Raw genomic sequence first — 20,764 nt, forward strand, 5'->3', positions numbered from 1 at the left:
CAGCTTACAGAACTTTGGTGAGACCAGACCTGGAGTATTGGTCTCTTTAAGAAATGATACACTTGCTATAGAGGGAGTGCAGTGAAGTTTCACCAGGCTAATTCCCATGGTGGCAGGATTGTCCTGTGAGGAGAGATTTGGTTGGCTGGGTCTGTGTTACTGGAATTTCGAGGAATGAGAGGGGATCTAATTGAAATGTATAAAACTGTGACAGGGTTAGACCGACTGGATGCAAGGCTGTTATTTCCTCTGGCTGGAGGGTCTAGTCCAAGGGGCCACAATCTAAGGATACAGGGTATGGGGTAGGCCATTTGGGATGGAGATGAGGAGAAACTTCTTCAGAGGGTGGTGAACCTGCTGAATTCTCTACCATAGAAGGCTGTGGAGGCCAAATCACTGAACATATTTAAGAAGAAAATAGAATTCTAGAATCTTTAAAAGTGTCAACGGGTGTAGGGAGAATGTTGGAGTACGGCGCTGAGATAGAGGATCCGCCATGATCACATTGACTGGTGGGTCAGACTTGAAGGGCCGAATGGCCTCCTCCTGCTCCTATTTTCTATGTAGCTGCCACACATTCATAGAATTTACAGTGCAGAAGGAGGCCATTCAGCCCATCGAGTCTGCACCGGCTCTTGGAAAGAGCACCCTACCCAAGGTCAACAACTCCACCCTATCCCCATAACCCAGTAACCCCACCCAACACTAAGGGCAATTTATCATGGCCAACCTAACCTGCACATCTTTGGACTGTGGGAGGAAACCGGAGCACCCGGAGGAAACCCACACACACACAGGGAGGATGTGCAGACTCCGCACAGTCAGTGACCCAAGCCGGAATCGAACTTGGGACCCTGGAGCTGTGAAGCGATTGTGCTATCCACAATGCTACCGTGCTGCCCCATTCAGGCAGTCCATTCCAGATCACATCTCCCTGGGTCAGAGAGGACTCCCCATGTAGCTTCTAGTCCTTTAGCCAATCCCCTTACATCTATGCCCTCTAATAGCCATCTCCCAGTGAAAACGATTTATTCTCATTGACAGCATTAAATCTGTTCATTGTTGTGAACACCTCTATCAAATCTACTCTGAATGGTCTCTCTGGCCCAATAACAATTCCAGTTTCTCACTCCTCAACTGAAGTCCTTCAGATCTTGTTGCGTCATTCTGGTAAACCTCGTCTGCACCCTCTCCAAAGGCTTTGACTTTCTTCAGAAAGGAGTGGTGTGGTCCCACAATCGGAAGCATTGCACAACTGAGGCCTGACTGTTTTAGAAAAGGTTAAACTGACTGATCTCACGATTATGGGTTCAGACGAAGCTAATTGTTAATGTAAAATAGGTGTTTCAGTTGGAGTGCAAGCTCCCTTAGTGGCAGACCATCTATTTGGGAACCATACAGCATTAGCAGCAGTGGCAGAGTCTGTTTACAGAAAGTGCTTTTATTAGTCTCCAGCATGCTGGTTTCTCTGTCTGTCTGTAAGACCAAACATTAAAAACTGCATTTGCTTTTCAATAGCGTCGAGATTGCTGCAATGATCGCAAAAGGCAGCTAGATTTATATAGGGTCCATTGAACGAAAACACTTCCAAGTATTAGATTGAAGACATGGGGAGGGTCTGAACATTGTCTGCTCACAATGTAACTTAAGCCATGAATAACATTTTCAGCATTTGTGTCCAAAATCAGTTTAACAAATCACAACAGACGAAACCCCGGAACTGCAGATTTGCCTAAACTGATCCTGCGAGGGAATAATTCTAAATGTCAGAGATTTCCCTTCAATACATTATGAGACTGCACTGTTACGTGAGATAATTTTAATAACAGAGTCGTTATTTTCCTGAAATACGGTTTTGTGACTCTTTGGGACGAGGAAACCTTGCACTATAGTAAATGGTAAACCCACTGCAAACAATTAAACAACAATCTGGCTGAAAAACAAGAAACAATTCACTTTTTGTTTTTTTTTTAATTATTTATTGCGATTTACTATCCATTCGGAGTGTCTTTTTGGCAGGGTGTGCGAGCACCAATTGTAGCTGGATTTCAAAGAGCCACATTGGATAGGAATCATTATTCAATGTGGGGGGCAATCTGGAATCGGTGCTGACCGATAGGCGCTGGTAACAGCGTTGACTTTCCCCAGCCCCTCCTCTCACCTCTCCCAGTATTTGTCACTTTCTCCATCCCTGCAGATTTCTTCTGCTCTTTGCTTTTGTTATTTCTGGAAGTGTGTTGCCTGTGACGTATGTTGCAGGCAGACACCCTGGGGGGGGGGGGGGGGGGGGAGAGAGAGAGAGAGAAAAAATCCCAGAGCTGCGGAGGAGCAAAGTGCTAGCGGAGAGGATTAGGACACGGAAGCACTTAGACCGCCAGCTAGTGGGGGTGGCGCGGGGTAGAGATCAAATGCAGCAGCGATGTCCGACCTGAAGAAGAAGGAGATGGAAATCAGGGACAAAGCTATCCTTCATCAGCAGAGGCGTCTAAAGCAAGCCACCCAGTTTATCCATAAAGATTCGGCAGATTTGCTCCCTTTGGATGGGCTGAAAAGGTTGGGAACATCGAAAGATCTGGTGAGTCGCCCTTTCTGCGGGCAGTCCAGCAGTGCCTGCAGTGGGCAGCGCTAATAACGCAGAGGATATCACGGAGGGACGTTTATACTTATAATCAATAGATGTTTGATGTGAACTCCTGAATAGTTTAGGTCTGGCAATATGTAGCAATAGGCGAATGGATAGCTATATCGTCGTGGATACGTGATCGTGCATATACATTTACGAATTTGTATATATACTTCCTTTTATATTCATGTATTTCATATGCATATTTGTTTCATATTATAAATTGGTGATGTGCATCATATAGATTAGCACTGTGGCTTCACAGCGCCAGGGTCCCAGGTTCAATTCCTGCTTGGGTCACTGTCTGCGGAGTCTGCACATTCTCGCCGCATGGGTTTCCTCCGGGTGCTCCGGTTTCCTCCCACAAGTCCCAAAAGAGGTGCTTGTTAGGTGAATTGGACATTTTGAATTCTCCCTCTGTGTACCCGAACAGGTGCCGGAATGTGGCGACTAGGGGCTTTTCACAGTAACTTCATTGCCATGTAAGCCTACTTGTGACAATAATAAAGGTTATTATGTTTGGTATTAGTTTAAGATTCCACCTGAGGACAGTTTGAGTTTGTCCAGCTACTTATCCATAGGCAGAAGCAGGGACTGTCGGACTTGTCATTATTGGAAAAGGTTGCTGTTAAAATTAAATAAAATTCTGGCTTACTGCATAAAGGATGCGGGATTCATGTGGTGACTGGGACTTATGCGTTACCCGAGAATGTTGGAGCCGTTTACAGTCTTAGCTTTAGTAGAAAAATGATGATAGTAAACTGAGTGTGGGATAAAGTAATGAAACCAGAGGCAGACAGATGAGTGAGGATAGAGATAGGACCAGGGGTATAGATACAGAAATAAAAGGAGAATTTGGAGACAAATATCGGCAAAAAATTGGAGGAAAGAAATTAAAATGCAGGTGAAAAAGGAGCAGATAGGAAGGAACAGAGGAGACAGGAACAGAAACCTCGATTTTAACTCAGGTAGCCCCAGCACAAACAGAGTGGGAATGTGGAGGGGTGGTCGCAACTCATTTTTGACTTGTTCCCGCTCATGCCATTATAACTGGCAAGAGCCCAGCAGTGCCGATGCTGCCTGGCCCCTCCTGGTAATTGTGTGAGTGAAACGGAAAAATTGCAGCCCGATTATGTCGTTGGCATCATGATTCTACCATCCAAGACCGTGAGGTCCACGTGGCATCGAATTCGCCAGCAATGGCAAACAGCGTCAGATCAGAAGAGGTGCAGTAGTGAGGTTACGGTATGGGGGGAATTGTGGGTGTTATGGGGCTGTTAGTTGCATATTACTGCTTTTTGCTATACTTGTTATATTTTCTGTAAAAAATTCCAATAAAAATTATTTAAAAAAAAGAAGAGGTGCAGTAAGTTTGGGGTTACTTTTAATTACAATTCTTCATTGGATCTAGAGGATTAGGATATCTTCCTCATCTTTTTGGCCTCTTTATTCAGGTCTGTAGAATTGTGGCTAGAAAGAGAGATGGGGAAGAGAGAAGCTGCATCAGAGAGAAAGAGGATAATCGACAAAGAAAATAGATAAATTGAAAGACATGGGGCAGATAGAAAACAATAAAAGGATGAGAAATACGTGCTGCAGTTGATTGCTCATGCTCTGACTCATCATCCACTTACTCAGAGATTCCCTGGGCTCTATCCACTCTACCGCTCTGGAACAACTTGATATTAATCAACTTCTTGAATCATTATCCACCTATCTCCTCTTTTGCTGAAGATATCACTATACATTCATCAACTGCTTTCAGATCACGTGGTTTTCGCATGCACTATTCGTCTCATAGTGTTTTGCTGCTCTACCTTCAAGCCCTTTGATGAGAAAATTAAAATCTTATTTCTTTCAATTCTTCAGACGTAAAGGTTAAATCTTGTGAGGTGGGGCGCTTGGCAGGGAGCCTTTGCTTGAAGGGGGCACTGATCAGAGAATTAAATATAAGTGTCAGACTCTAATTTCAGGTGTTTTGAATTTTTTGGTGATCTAAAATAAATTAACATTTTTAAAAATCATATATATCACAGATGGAAGTCGGTGTGCTGATATGTGGTGTTCCCATTGAAACATTTGCTGTGTAGTTTCTTCACCTCCTTTGCAAATCTGACCAAAGTCTACCACCCCCAAGTTTGATAGCTTCAACCTCAGTCCTTCTTGGTCCCCATCTTGATTATCCAACCAGTATTTTAAGAGCAGGAAGTTACTTTCCAGTGGTTGAACTGGAGCTCTAGATGATTATAAAGCATCACAATACAAGACTAGCCAACCAGAAATGAATTATAAAAGGACCATTTTATGAATTGTTCCTTGAATGTAGATCTCTGCCCTTAGAGCGACATATTAAAAAACTGGACTGAGCATTGCCAGAGGGATGCATGAGAAAAACTTTAGCCTCGTGGCAGCTCATGGAGGTAACGTCTGTCATTTGACATTTTATCACCCTGGAGAAATTAGGTGCTACAGAGACATAATGCAGCTTGCGAGGGTTCATTCATTTTCGACTCGGTGAACAAATGAATACAATTCCTTTGCAGCACCGTGTCTCAGCAGCAGCTAATCATGCGTACCTCTAACACAGTGAAGAAATGTCATATGTCACATTTCCATTTGTTGCCAGGAGGCGAATGCGAGACAGCATTTACAGAACGTAAAACTGGGCGATGTTTCTTTCCTCTCTTTACTGATTATTTCCCTGATTCATAAGTTATGAAACCGGCAATGGTCCAGAGATTCAATGGCGCTACATCCCATTATTGTACGTGCAAACCAGGCTCCTCGATATCTAAATTGGCAGGTGGGGTGCGCAAGCTCATTACCTGCCAGAAGTGCACCAGCGACCATGTTGGATTGGGCCACTCCATAGGCATTCGGAGCACACACCAAAGCTATTTAAAATTAAAAATAAAGAACTCAAATTAGGGTCCTGCGCTTGTTATAGGATAGAACATACTGGTATTGGGCTACATTTCAGTACAGTACTGAGGTTATACTGGACTGCCTAAAGGTACTCAGTGAAATTCTCCACTGGCAGGATCCTCCGGTCTGCCGTTGGGAAACCAACGGCATGGGGTGGCCACAATGGGGAACTCCATTGGCTGGTTGCAGGAACGGAGAATCTTGCCCACTATCTTTCACATGAAAGGTTAACCCAAGGGTCCATCTGCCTTGTCAGGTAAATGCAAAAGATCCTATGACATCATTACTAGAACAGCAGGGAAGTTCTTCCAAGTGTCCTGGTTAATATTTATCCCTCAACCAAGATCACCAAAATAAATCTGGTAATTTCGGCATTGCTGTTTGTGGGACCTTGCCCTGTATAAATTGGCTGTCATGCATCCTTACATTGCAGCATTTTTATTTGGTTTATCTCCCACCACTGGGATTGAGCTTTTCACTGGTGCACTTTAAGGTTTGCTCCAATAAGTATGGGTGGGTGCTGTCTTACACCAAATCCAACCTCGCCTGCATCAAGTTTAAATGCTGCACACCATTCTACCAATCTTGCTAGCCAACAAGTCAATTCGTTTGTTGAAATGACTTCCATCCAGAAAGGTTCTCCCTGTTGCAAAAGATGGCACCTTGCTTGGGAAACTGAAATCCTGATTACTTACATCAAAGCCTGACCTACACATTGGTTGCCTACAGTGTTTCAGAAAATAATGCAATGGTGTTCCTTCCCTTAAGCTTCCTTCTTACTGCCCTAAATTTAGCAGAAAGGATTATTGGCCACTTTCTAGCTGCACTATTGTAACCAGTTCTCAATTTAGTATAAAATTTGACTTTTGACCCGTGTTCTACAGAATTGTGCAGCACTTCCTCAAGGCCACCATCCATGACCAACTTTGTAACAAAATTGGACTAAGCTGTTGAGACAGGACATCTGTTGCCAAAGCCATGGGAAAAAAAACCCTATTAACTGTTACTCTTTACAAATAACCATATAGCATATTTATAATAATTCTCACAGCATTCAAATGGCTGGAATTTCCTATGGAACTATATGAACGATTGGGGGAGTTGGTAGGAGCTATGTTAGGATCAAAAGTGTAAATGCCAGCTAAGAGCCTCTGTGGTCTGAATGATTGGAATCATCTGCCAATGAAGGTTGCCAGAAAGATGTCCTGAATTGATTTGTGACTTAATCAAATTGTTCACTCCAAGAGTGAGCGCAATCTTTAGTCGTAATTCATTTTGGTTTCCAGATGCCGGGAGATACAACTAAAGCCGAAGCAAACTAACTTTATTACCATGGATTCATTTCACTGAAGGGTTAAGGCTCTTGTGCTCACCAATATTTGTACTTGTCAAATTGTCAATTCACTTTCATTGCTAATTTGTATTTTATTGTTTTTAGTGTTTATATGAATTGTACTGTGTAATTTCATTTGCTGGGCAGGTCGTTTTTGTAAATTAGAATTGGTTCTCGGTTGACTCATCTGGCTAAATAAAGGTCAAATAAATAAATTAATTAATCCTTGGCCTACCCTAATATCTTCAGCCTGCTCCTGAAATTCTCGTCAACTCATTGGTCAACAGAGGTGGTGGAGTCAGCCAAAACAACATTGTGGTTAAACGCAGTCCTTGCTTCTCTCATCAAACTCACCCACCAACCCAAACACAGCCATAGTGGTGCTAACTTCAAATTCCATCAAAAAGACCCACAATGAAAACTAGCTACTCACTGAATGCAGCCTTGCATTGCCACGCTGAACATCAAAAACCTTTATTTTATTTTCTTGCCGTTTTCTCTTCGTCGCTCAAAAGATGTGGTAACTTGAGATCAGAAAGGTAGTCGAATGCGTTGTTTAAAAAAAAAGAACTTCTTCATATAAATAAATAACAAAGTTTGACAATACAGTAACTCAACCGAACAGTACTAACAGTAATAACTATGAAATCAAGAACACTAGTAAAACAGGTGTTGCTTACAGATCACCCACATGCTCAGAATCCTCAATAGACATCAGAAAAAACAAGCACATAGAAGAAAGGCTCATGATCATTCTGTACTCAGAATGACACTCTGTAATAGCCATTACATAACACCATTAAATATTAAAACAAAATTATATTTTGAATCTCCTTTTCTGACCTTTACTCAGGAAAATGGGTGGTATGGGGGAAAAAAGTGAGGGAAATCAGTCCTTAAATCGATTTCTTTCTTATAACTGTTGGTCACTCAGCACGTACTGCGATTCTAAGGACTTATAATTGCTGAAAAGAGATCTGAATTCCCAATGACTGACTCAAAGGGCGGTATTTTCCCGCCTTCCCACTAGCAGGATTTTTCAGTCCCATGAAGACCTCCCGTGGCATGGACGACAAGCAACACAAATGGTTATTTTTGTTTTATTTATGGGATTTGGGCGACGCTGGCTAGGCAGCATTTATTGCCCATCCTTAGCTGCCCTTCAGAGGGGACGATCCCGCCAGCGGCCAATGGTGAGACACCTTCGGGGGGAGGTGTCATAACCCGCATGTGACTTACAAAGTGGCAATGATTAAACTCCCCATGAGACTCACTGAATACCAACTCCCCGTTAAAAGTTGGTGGGAACCTAAACCATGTATAGTTAGCTTCTGTGTAAAGTTGGCCAGTTTGAGTTCTGACAGGAGAGACCCTGGCTGGGATTTTTCATGTGGTGTAAATAATAGTTATTGTAATAAAACCTTATTTCTTCTTAACCACTCGGTTTGGATTCCTTTGCGGTCTACAAAACTTTATTTTGACCATAGCAGCTTTGTAGTAATTTTCTGAAAATACATTTGAACTCTTTGATGAGACCATCAATTCACGCGACATGTGGTTAGAAGTGAACAGTGGTTTTAATAGTCTTACAACAGAGCCTGCCTGTGACACGATGAACTCCAGATGAACTGGCAGGCAGGCTCTCAGCATCGACCTTTATACTTCCAGTTAGGGGGGAGGAGCCGTGGGTGGGGCCAAGGGTGGAGCCCAGTACAAACTCCTGTACACTCCCAGTGCATCTCCCCTTAGTGGCAGAGCAGCGCAACTGCTCATGTGCCAAGCTTACAGAGGCATAGTAATACAGTGTGAATTACGCTACTGTGATTCACCACACTCTTTCCTCCATTAAATTTAGGCACTAAATGAATAATCCTTGCCGAATCAAAACAAAGAGTTAAATCTGAGATAATAGCCGCGATTCTCCGGCCATTTGCTGACGACGAGATTCTCTGGTCCTGGTGGCAGTACATCCCCGCCCACGAGTTTCCCGGCGACGTGGAGTGGTTTCAATGGGAATTCTCATTGAAGGCGCAGGAGCAGAGAATCCGGCTGCCAGCGTACCGCTTCCCACCGCCGGGAAACACACGGCTGGGAGGCTCGAGAATCTGGCCCGTTGTCAAGTCCCCCCCCCCCCCCCCCCCCACCCCCATTTGAGGAATCAAAATGTTTCTCTGTCCAGTTCAAATTCTGGCTTTTCTGTCACTCTGTAATTTAAGAATTTTCCTTTTCCTGTGTATTTGGAATCTAATTCAAGTTTTCACATTTTCCTTTCTTTTCCTCTTTTGAATTCAAATCTTTTATTTATTTTTTTCTCTTTCCAATTCAAGTCACTTTATTTGCAATTAAATTCTAGCTAATTCAACGGAGTGCTATTGGGATCACTTCTTCTTCCTCAGGGTTCAGATGTTGAACCTATACCTCAACAATCTCTGCCTCTTTCGCCACTACTTTTAAATCACTCGTAGCCCTCTACCTTTAAATTAATTTGTATCACAGACGAGCCCCCAATTTGTTATGATCTCTGTACAGACTGATTAATTTTTTAACATTTGAGCTCCCAGAGACTGACTCAAAGAGCATGACAATATTTCACATTTTAAGACTTTTACTGTAACAAACAAACAAAAATCATTATCAACTAAATGTAATTCAGCAGGTAACTAAACTAGTTTTCCAATGTCTTCAAATGTCCAGAAGTCTCATCTCTTCAACCAGAAAAGATACCCTTACCGCTATCCTGTCTGGGCACTAACTGAAAGCAGCCCTTTTCTCTGCTGTTCATAGCAGCTGCTTCTTTCCTGTCTCCAGAGCTTTTCCTCAACTTGCCTTGATTTCTTTGCAAATCACCCTGAATCTGTATTCTCTGGTTCCTGACCCGCTGGAAGTGGGTACAATTTCTCTCTATTTACTTTGACTCAATGCTTCATGATTTTGAACACCTCTACACAACGTCCTCTGAACAATCTCAGCTTCTTCAATCTATCCATGCAACTGAAGTCCCTCATCCCTGGAACCATTTGTATAAATCGTTTTTACACTATCTCTCTGAAACCTTCAAATCCTTACTGAAGTGCGGTGATCAGAATTGGACATAAATACTCCAATTGAGTCTGAAACAGTGTTTTATGAAGTTTTAGCATAACTTATCTTCTTGTTTCCTCTGTTTTTGAAGCCCAGCATCCCAAATGCCTTTTTAATCACTTTCTCAATCTATCCTGCCCTGCCGTCTGTTTCTCTGCTCCTGCGCCTCCTTCAGAATTGTACCTTTTACTTTATATCGTCTCTCTTCATTTTTCCTACCAAAATGTGTCACTTCGCACTCAACTGAATTAAATTTCTTCTGCCACATGTCCACACATTCCACCAGCCTATGTTCTCCTGAGGTTTATCACCAACCACTTACAGTTCACAACACTTTTAAATTTTGTGTTAATTGCAGATTTTGAGATTGTGCTCTGTCACCCAATTTGCACTTATTAATATCTATCAAGATATTTTGTGCTCCATTTCCCTCTACAATTTCTGTATTTCATTCCACCTGTGTGGTTGTTGTTCTCTACTCCATTCCAAATTGCCTCTTCATAAGAAGCTTTTGTACAACTTGTGGCACACATTTCTTGGTTTGAATCACTGATAGTTGATGCTGTATTTTCCTGCTAAGTTTGATGAGCTTCCTCAGTCTGTTTAAAGTCAGCTCACATGTTCGTTAGCTCAGGCCATTAGGAACATATGATCTTTGTTCCGAGTAAATAACAATACCAAGAGCATGGCATGTTGAAATGGTACTCTACTTTCCTCTGTGTGACAGCTGCAATTAAGTGTTACAAAATAGGAATTAGAGTCTGATGGATCAGGTGGAAAAAGCAAGGAAGGCAGGAAGGCAATTTGGTTTGAAAAAGTTGACTGACAAAAGTAAAGATGACAAGAGAAACTCTGAAAATAAGAACGTGTAGACATACAGCTGAAGAAAAGTGGAAAAAAAGCAAGAAGAATAAAACAGGGACACTACCAACAACTTTGAGGGAAAGATGGGGAATGATAGAGAAGGCCTCAAACAGATGAGCGACAGATAGAAGCAAATAGGAGAGAAAGCCAGACAGAGAGGGAGAGACAGACAGGCTCATTACATATACTTCCCAGCTCTTCTAATTAGCAATGATTCTGGCGAACACTCTCTGGTGAACACATTTCAGTAATCTGTGGATTGTACAGACAATCCTAATGACCGAAGCTTTGCACAGTAAAGACAGTAAGAAAATTACATTTGTTTATTACATTCTTTTTGAGTTATAATAGACTGAGAATTTGTTGGTATTCAGGGTAGCAATTTTAGATTGATTGATAGATTAAAAAACACAACCTGCTTAAAAATTATGTCCCCAAATTTTCACCTCTTGTTGCCACACATTTGCAACAATATGAAATGAGATTAAAGCCAAAGGTCCAGAGAAGTGTGCACTAGAGATTCACAGATTGTAACATTGGCGTATCCATTAGAGAATTAATTGATGCAAATCTCAATCCAAAAAGGTGTAATGGCCATGATTTTAACATGGGGTGAGCAGGTCCTGAGGAACCTGAGCAAGTAACAGCCTGACATGTTCAAGTCTCGGGACACTTCAAATGCAAAATTTGGATCAGTCGCATTGTATTCCGTGACATTATTGAAGCCAAATGCACTTCTGGGTTGCAGACTATGCTGACAAATGCTTCTGGCATGATTTGCCCAGCACAACACGTTTTGAGAAAAGGGGTTTCCTCTGAGAATCTGAAATTGGTGATATCATGACAGATCAGAAGCTATGGAGAGGACAAACTCTGCATGATTCTCTCTGCAGCCTTGGAGTTGGACTTGTCCATGTCTCTTGAGAAGTGACGGGAAGCTGTCTGGCAGGACAGCCCATGCACTAACATCTCGGTGTGTATGCTCATCGACGTTCTCTATATGCTGCTGTCCTCTGAAGCAGAACTCTTCTGGGACCTCCACTTCTAGGGAACTGGCACATAAACCAATGACCATGTTCAGATCCCAACTCTGTAAAACCTTGTTAAGGTCTTGCAGTGCCCGTATCTGAGCTCGTGATTGTGAGTGTCAGATTAAATGATGGGGTCCCATTATCAGTGCTAAGCCATTGCTCTCTCTAGGGCTGCCGTGGGTGAACAGAAAAAAATGAAGGAAAAGTTAGACTGAACAAAAGGGGATTTGGTTGGATGTTGAGCACAAGGTCCATCGTTAATCAAAAAAATCAGAAAAATAAATAAATTGACACTGCAGCTCTTTACCACAATAGATGTGTAAAATAGGTCTTATAGGAACCCTCCCTATTTAGTAAGGAATCATAAAAGTTTAATGAAAATATTTGATACCATACTGAAACAAGATATATCAGCCAATAATGTCCAGAGATGCAATATGATGTATAACTATTTTGAAACGCACACCATACTTTCTGAAAGAATCCAGGCACTTTGTGCCTTTGTTCTGTGTGGTGAATATATTAACCAGAATAGGTTGTCCGTCGAGTACTGTAATATGATCCCTTTTCCTTAAAGTGTACTGGAACCCTGGTGGGCTCCGCTTCTGGCTCCGCCCTCCCCGGATGGTATATAGACCAGCCGCTTGGGGGCGGCGCTCAGTTGTTACAGCAGTCTCAGGCAGGCAAGTTCTTGTGTAATATGTATGTTCTCTTGCTCTCATCGTCTAGCAGTGGATTAATGGTACATCATTCTGTGTATTTTTTTGTAGCTAATATAGCTGACCAAATCAGCAAGTGTCATACATCATTCTATTAAATAAAGAAAACCCAGCATTGTGAGGATTTCATTATACAAAATATAAGTGTGTTTCTGTAATCATATATTTTTAGGCAGAACATTGAACAAATCTCCTGATGGAACTGCATTATAATTAAATATTGTTAATCACTGTTTTCTCAGTACCCAATTGGATAAAGGCCTGCCATGTGTCATGGTACTGCCATTTAGACGGGTCCTCCATTATGGTTTAATATCTAAGAAGGAATTTAATTGAGATACTTGTAAACTGTGCCTGAGAAATCATCTCCCAACGAAAAATGCTTTCCAGAGAGGAGTGAAACTGGGATGTTTTTCTAACCTTTCTGCAGAAGGTGTATGGAGCTTCAGCCTCGCTTTTGCAGTATTATAGTTCACTCTTAAACCATATTGGTTATTCCATGGATATGTTATGTTCCTAGTCATTTTGGGCAAATGCATGTTGATCAGATGCAGGATAAAAACTAGACTGTCACATGAAACACCTCCACATCAGGCACAAGTTAGATATGGAGTAAAGCCTTTCATCTTCCACTTTAATCTAAAAGCTCAAATTTACTGTCAGCATTTAATATAATGCCTGTGGCAAATGTGCAATAATGGGCACTAATACCGGGAGTGGGCTAGACTACAGCTGAAGTATATTGCTTTCTTATATCCACTTACAAATTATTGTATGAAGAGTTTTTAGTTGAGGAATAATGCACTCAATTTTCCCTAAAGGCCCATTAAACTGGCATTTGGCAGAGGCTGATTATCACATAAACACGTTGCTTGTTTGCTGCTTTCATCTTGTTCAAATGGAACAGACAATGCTAATGTTACAGTTTGCGAATATGTTACTGTGAATTTTCTATCCAAATTCCTGAGCATTTTTGACTCTATAAGGGCCACATTCAGTGCTTGACCAGCACCTGAATTGGCAGAGGACTGCAAAAAAAAATGGCATGAGGCGCACAGGGCAGCATCAAGTTCCCTTGTTCTGATATACGGTGGATTTACTATAGTGGACCCAGTTATCTGGAAGTGTCAGGACAAATGTACCTACGGAGGCCCCTATTGGAAAAAGGGGGCAATAAAAAAGTTGTGTTTTCTCAGGAAAACCTTTGTATGACATGTTATACAGGTTTGGCATTGCAAGCAGCAAAAGAAGGAAGGCCTTCAATTTTATCATGTCAGGTTCCTTCACTGCGGCCATCTGCAGTGTTTGCCTGTTTGCTTACTATGGATGTATCAAAGAATTTACAGATGAATTATTCAGTATGGCCAACAGCTTCATCCATTTTTTCCACTAACAGAAGCAAAAAAAGAAACAACGCTGTTGCTGGCTTTATCAGAATCTAGAGGGTCATCAATTGGGACCATTTTGCTATTTGGACCTCTCTCTGCACAATGTATTGCCCTATATGTCCCAAAGGTATTTTATTCTCTCAGTCTAAACACCGGCTCAGAATCGTGCAATATTCAGGAAGCTCTCATGAAGTCCTAATGAAAAGTCAAATACATTTGCCATCCTTATCTGCAGAGAGGATGAAAGGAGAGCTCCCAGCCTAAGACTATCCTGTGTAGTTATAGGTCATGCCACCTATTGTGCTACCACAGATTGAAGCACAGACCAGTTACAACAAAGCTCATTTTGCAACCACTAGGATTTTTGTTCCAATAAATTTTCAACAGTTTTACAGTGAACAACAACCCCACAAAACCTCCCAGCCCGCCAACCCCCCCTCCCCCACCCCACCAATCAATAGTAACCAACTCCCGAAAGTGCTTGATATATTCTTCTACCATCGTCTTCCCACTTCACATCTCGTCTCTCGCTCACCCAGCTCAAAACCTTCTCCTTCGAGTGATAGCTGTGAAAACAGACTATAACCACCCTTGGTAGCTCATTCACTTTAGGCTTCGGCCTGAGCGACCAATGAGCCCTGTCCAACTCGTACCAGGTGGATTCTTCCCCCTTCCCATCAACTCCGCAAACATTTTTGCGAAGTACACGATCTGTCCTCAACCCCCTCTGGCTGGCCCATAATTTTCAGATTTTGCCTCTTCGACCTGTTCTCCAGGTCCTCCATCTTAGCTCCGAGCCCTTTGTTGACCTCCGTCACCCTCTGCAGCTCCTCACCCATCAAGGTGAACTGGTCGTTGTGTTGCGACAATGCCTCCTCTCTCTTCAACTTCTCTCCTTGCTCCTGCACCTCGGCCAATGTGTTCATCACTGCTGCCCTTATCGGGGCAATCGCCTCCTCCACCCAGTCTTTCAGAGTAGCAATCATCTCCCTCCGAAGTACCTCCATATGCTTGGCAAACAGCCTCTCAAACATCCACCAACATCGCCTCAGTCAGAGTTTCCACCGTGACTGGAGTGGCCCCAGCCAATGATCCAGCCCCACCATCTTTCTTCCTGCAGGACTCATAGTAGCACTCGCCGGCGGACGTTCGCTCGGCCCCTTTCCAGCACCTTTCCTCTGGGGCTTCGACATTCCTCACCTTCCTTATGACTTCCCACAACAACTCATCCTTTAAACAGGGCATAAAATCCTAAAAACCAAAGACTCTAGGAGGAGCCGCCCAATGTGCGACCTCCACCTACATGCTGCCACCGAAAGTCTCAACTACTAGGATTTTGAGCAAAATAGGGGGGGTGATTTTGAACCCGCACTCCGTCCATGAGAAAAGCAATGCGGGCTCATCCAGAGAAAATCAAAAATAGCGACTGGGAATCATGGAGCCTGTCGAGTTGGCGTGTCTGCTACTTGCAATAGAGCAGCAGCAGAGACAGAGACGTGTCGCTGCACACAGCCAGGACCGGCATCCTGCTGAGGAGGGAGGGAGGGGGCTGGGCCCATAGTTATTCTGAGAGCTGCACCTCAGAGGAACAGCCCCGTTTGAGACAGTACCAGCAAAGGTTCTTCTGATGTTGGAATCCTATCTACAGATGTTAAAGTCACAGTGCCAGAGAAGACTGCGCCTGTCCTGGAGGATGGTGGACCACCGTTACCATGTCCTGCAAGAGCTGGCGCCACATGGAATAGGAGGACACACACTGCCTGTGGCCCTTAAAGTCACCGCTGCTTTACGAGTGGTTCATTTCAGGACTGCTGGTGATCTGTGTGGCTTCTCCCAGTCAGCTGCACACAAATGCATTAGGGAGGTTATAGATGCCCTTTATCTGAGGGCCCACATGTATATCAACTTGGATCGGAACCAGGAGAGCCAGGATCCTAGAGCCATGGGCTATTCCCACTTAGCTGGCATTCCCCCAGATGCAGGGTGTGATAGACTGTACCCACATGGCCCTGCAGTCTCCATGGCATCATGCGGGCATTATTTATGAACCGCAAGGAATTCTACTCAATGTCCAGATCATCTGTGACCGCACAATGTGAATCATGCAGGTATGTGACCATTTCCCAGGGAATGTCCATGATAGCTACATCTTGGGGCACTCACAGATCCCAGAGGTACAGCAGCGTCTGGAGGGATGGCTTTTCGGGACAAGGAACCAGTATAGAGGTGGCTGATGACCCCAGTGCGCAGGCTGCAAACTGAGGGAGAGACTCGCTAAACAAAGATCATACTTGTGAATGTGTGTGCTGGTCGAGCAGGCAATTGGACAGCTGAAGATGCAGTTCCGCTGCCTGAAGGTGTTTCACATAAATGCCGTCTACTGCGCTCTCCGCAACTTGGCAATGCAGTGGGAGACCACCTGGATCAGAAAGAGATGGAGAAATGCCACATCTCCTAATGTGAGGAGGAGGATCAGGAGGACGGCGAGCGACATCCCAGGAGGAGGAGGAAGGACCTCACGCCATGGCCTCCATGGCCTGTTGAGGTAGAGACGTCCCTATAGCCTCACAGTTTTTGGACAAATTGAATTAGGGGGTGAGGCGATCTCCTACCATGGGGATCATAATCGCATCATTAGTGTGGTGCCAGTAGTAGGTTTCTGTAATTGTGCCCGATTCCATGGGCAGGGGGCTAAAGCCATTTGCCGGACTCTGCATGAGAATGATGATGACTTGTATTGAAGACAGGAACTCCTCTCTTCCTTAGTGAAATGTCGGACACCTGCCTGACAGAGAGCCGACCACTTCCTGCCAATGAACGGGCTGATCATGGAGTTCAAAGACAAGGTCTTCAAGGTCAGGGATTCTGTTGTGTTCCTCCAACTAACCTCCGGCGTGGGTCAGCCTCTCTACACTGTCAGCCCATGGCCTCCTCATCACTGGCAGAAATGAGAGGCCTGAGCAATGCCAGCAGCAGCGTGTCTTTACAGAGTCAGCAGTGTGGCAAGTGAAGATAGGAAGGACATAACGCTGTCATTCTCACAGGCCATGGGGATGTGGTGCCAAGTGTGCGTGGGTGTTCGCAGAGCATGGCGCCATGAAATGACAGGTTGGAGGATCTGCTGGTGAACAAAGTGATCTTTATTTACATGTGCTTTTTTATAGTGGTGACCTATCTTACCTCGTGCCTATTCTCACTCTTGCCCACTAGTTGCCCCATTTCTTACACTATTTCACCCTCCCACTATGTCTAGGTGTTTCCCCAGGATCCACAGCTGAGATTGAGGTGGGCTGCTGCTTCCACGCCTCGTTGCCTGAGATAACCTTTGCGGGTGGCCCGGGCAGCACAGATGTTGCATTACTGCCATCTTCAGTGTTCGGTGCTGACAGTGCGTTGCTCACAAGGAGAGGGTGTCAGATTGGTTGGGCACCCCATGGCATCCCCTGGATGGAAGGGCCCGAGCTTCTTCCAATCCTCTTCCCTTCGGGTGCCTGGGAGACCCTCCATGAGATAGCAGGGCGCTGACTCTCATGGATACCACCAGTTCCTGCACCATGTGGTTAAAGCCCTGCACCATGGAGGTCGTGCCCTCAGCCATAGAGGTTATGAGCTGCGTCATAGAGTGGACATCCCCTGCTATGGAGCGCACGTCCTGCAGCAAGGACTCCACTGCTGATGCCTCAGAGTATTGGCCTTGTTGAGTTGCATCGATGGCACTATCTCCTCGGCCAGGAGGCAATTGGACTCCGCCAGGTGCCCTTGCTGCCCGAGGATGGATGCCGTCATCCCTTTCTTCCATCAACTCTGGGATGATCAGACTCAGGGGCTCGTCATCGGCCAGGAGCGCAGCAGAGTCCTGGGCTCCAGCATCTCCCTGAGTACCTTACCCCGAGGATCGATCCCTCCCCCCCCTTCACCCCAAACCGTTCATGGGTATAACCACCCTCAGGTCCCTTGGCAGTGCCAATCTGGAAACCGGGAACTCTGCTACTGTCAACCTGGCACCCGAGCATTGTCCTGAGCACCCTGGCAATGCTAGATTGGCACTTCCAGGGTGCCTTGTTGGCTCTGCCAGGGTGCCCAGATGCCATGAGGGGCAGTGTCGTGTCCTGTCCCCGACCACTCGGCGCAGGGGTGGAGGGGGGTTCTAATGGCCTCCGACAACCCCGAGTGGCCGTCACGACTGGTCTTTGCTTGTGGAGACCAGGACTAACAGCACCCGGTTGAGGCTTCGCTGCTGCTCATTTAACTTTCATTACCTGGATCATGCCCGGTGACTCGTGATCAGCTCGGTGCCTTGCTTGAAGCTGGATTTGGGCCTCGTCCGCGATTCAACCGCCACGCTGGGTGAAATGCGGTGGCTGAATCACGCCCATTAACTCCATTTCTTTTCCTTCCACAATGCTAAATATTTCCAGCATTTTCAATTTTTAAACTGGGATTTTGAAACCCTGTTGTACATATTTGGACCAATTGGGAGCAACCTTGCATTGCAGTTCCCTTTCCCCAGCTTGGCTTCCAGAACAAACATCACCTGCTGCACACACTATAAATAAATGTATCTTTTAGCACAGTTATTACGTCATGGCAGAGTAAGGAAGTGAAGATACCAATGGGGAATTAGGAGCATTTAAATGCCAGAAATTACTGTTGACGGTAATAGCAGGCAGATGCTTAATGTATTCATATACTCTTTTTCTGTCCATTTTTTAGCTTCAAATAATATTGTATTGAAAGGTTTCAAATACTCCAAATATGGCACAGTATGAGTTGATACACTTGTGGCTTGTGGTGTGGGGACAATATCCCCACCAGTTTTAAGTGGATATTTGATATACTTCTATGCTATGGATATGAAGAAAGAAACTATAACACTTGTCATCTTTATAACCCTCTCCTCCTGTTCCTTATGAATGGAATTACGAATTATCTTGAGTTTGAGGAAGTTTGGTTCTGCAATGATGGAGAGAGCTCAACAGTGGGCTTCTTTCGTGCACATGCTGTTTTGTTTTACTTTCTGATATTTCCCCACAGCAACCGCACAACATTGTCCAAAGACGGTTACTTGAGAGTAACATCACAAAATTGCATGGAGATCCAAGGGATATAAAGTCTATGTCTCAATCGCCACTTGCTGAGGAGATAAAGTCCAGCGTGAGCAAGGATACCGCATGTTCACAGCAATGGGCCACACTCGGTGTCTACTGCAAGGTATGTTCCCTTTCATTGCAGTGCGATGTTGTAATGTTCCCCATCTAATAATCATGCAGTCGTTATTGCTATATTGTTTGCAGCAACTCAGAGAAAACAAACTGAAAAGGGAGAGTGACTTGAAAATATCTCAGACATTTGATCACCTTGATCAAAACAAGAAATTTAAACAGTTCATCATCCGTACTTTATTGGGAGGTCAGATTTTATATATATATAAAGACATAAGACCATAAAACTTAGGATCAGAAGTAGGCCATTCAGCCCATTGAGGCTGCTCCGCCAATCAATGAGATCATGACTAATCTGAAACGATAATTCTCAACTCCACTTTCCTGCCTTATCTGCATAACTTTTCATTCCAATACTGATTAAAAATCTGTCTATCTCAGCCTTAACTTAATGACCCAGCCTTTACAGCCCTGGGCGGTAAAAGAAATTCCACAGAATCACTGCCCTCTGAGAGAGGAAATTCCTCCTCATCTCTGTCTTAAATGAGCAGCCCCTTACTCTGGGATTGTGCCCTCTGGTCCTAGACTCTACCACAAGGGGAAACAACCTCTCAGCATCTACCTTGTCAAGCCCCCTGAGAACCCTATATGTCTCAATAAGGTCGCCTTTCATTCTTCTAAACTCCACTGAGTACTGGCCCAACCTACTCAAGCTTTCCTCCATAGCCAGTGACCCTAGTGAACCTTCTCTGGACAACCTCCAATGCTAAGGGACCAAAACTGTTCACAGTATTCCAAGCGTGGTCTAACTAATGCCATGTTTCAGCAAGCCTGCCCCATCTTTAAACTTCATTCCCTTTGAAATGGAGGCCAACATTTCATTGGCTTCCCTGTTACCTGAACTTGCATGCTAGCTTTTTGTGATTTATACATGAGGACCGTCACACCCCTCTGAGCTGCAGCTTTCTGCAGTCTTTCTCCATTTCAATAATATTCAAGTCCTTTATTCTTCCTACCAAAGTACATAACTTCACATTTTCATATATTCTATTCCATCTGACAAGTTGTTGCTCACTCCCCTGTTTATATCCCTCTGTAGACTCTGCCTTCCTATCTATTTTTGTGTATCCAGAAGCTTGGCAATAGCGCATTCACATCCCTCATCCAAGTCATTAATATATATATTGTAAATAATTGTAGCCCCCAGCGTGGATCTCTGTGACACTCCAGTAGTTACAGGTTGCCTTCCTGAAAATGCCCCTCTTATCCCAACTCTCTGGGCGCAATTCTCCCAACGGGAGACTAAGTGCCGACGCCGGAGTGAAAACCGGAGTGTTTCACTCCGGCGTCGGAGGCTGCTCCTCGCCCCCTATTCTCCCGTCCCCGGGGGACTAGGAGCGGCGCCGTGTCAATTTCACACGCCAGGCCTTGGCGCCCGCGTCAAAGCGGCGCCATGTAAATGACGCAGCCGGCGGCGCTTAAATGATGTCACTCGCGCATGCGCAGGTTGCCGTCCTCTCCGCGGGTGCCCCGCAAGACATGTCGGAGTGATCTTGCGGGGCGGCGGAGGGAAAAGAGTGCGTCTTTTAGAGACGCCGGCCCGCCAATCGGTGGGCACCGATCGCGGGCCAGACCCCC

General features: G+C 44.5%; 1 protein-coding gene across 1 annotated transcript in view; it reads left to right on the forward strand.

The window, feature by feature from the left end:
* The first annotated feature begins 2,302 nt into the window (after nt 1-2,302).
* LOC119954745 (nuclear receptor-interacting protein 3-like) overlaps nt 2,303-20,764 on the forward strand; it is a 61,097-nt gene continuing 42,635 nt past the window's right edge. The window contains exons 1-2 of the mRNA XM_038780282.1: nt 2,303-2,575; nt 18,999-19,175. Of these exons, the coding sequence (XP_038636210.1) occupies nt 2,420-2,575; nt 18,999-19,175 (333 nt within the window). The 5' untranslated portion in view covers nt 2,303-2,419. The remainder of the gene's footprint in view (nt 2,576-18,998; nt 19,176-20,764) is intronic.

This window comes from Scyliorhinus canicula, chromosome 20 (genome assembly GCF_902713615.1).
Source record: "Scyliorhinus canicula chromosome 20, sScyCan1.1, whole genome shotgun sequence".
NCBI classification, from domain to species: domain Eukaryota; kingdom Metazoa; phylum Chordata; class Chondrichthyes; order Carcharhiniformes; family Scyliorhinidae; genus Scyliorhinus; species Scyliorhinus canicula.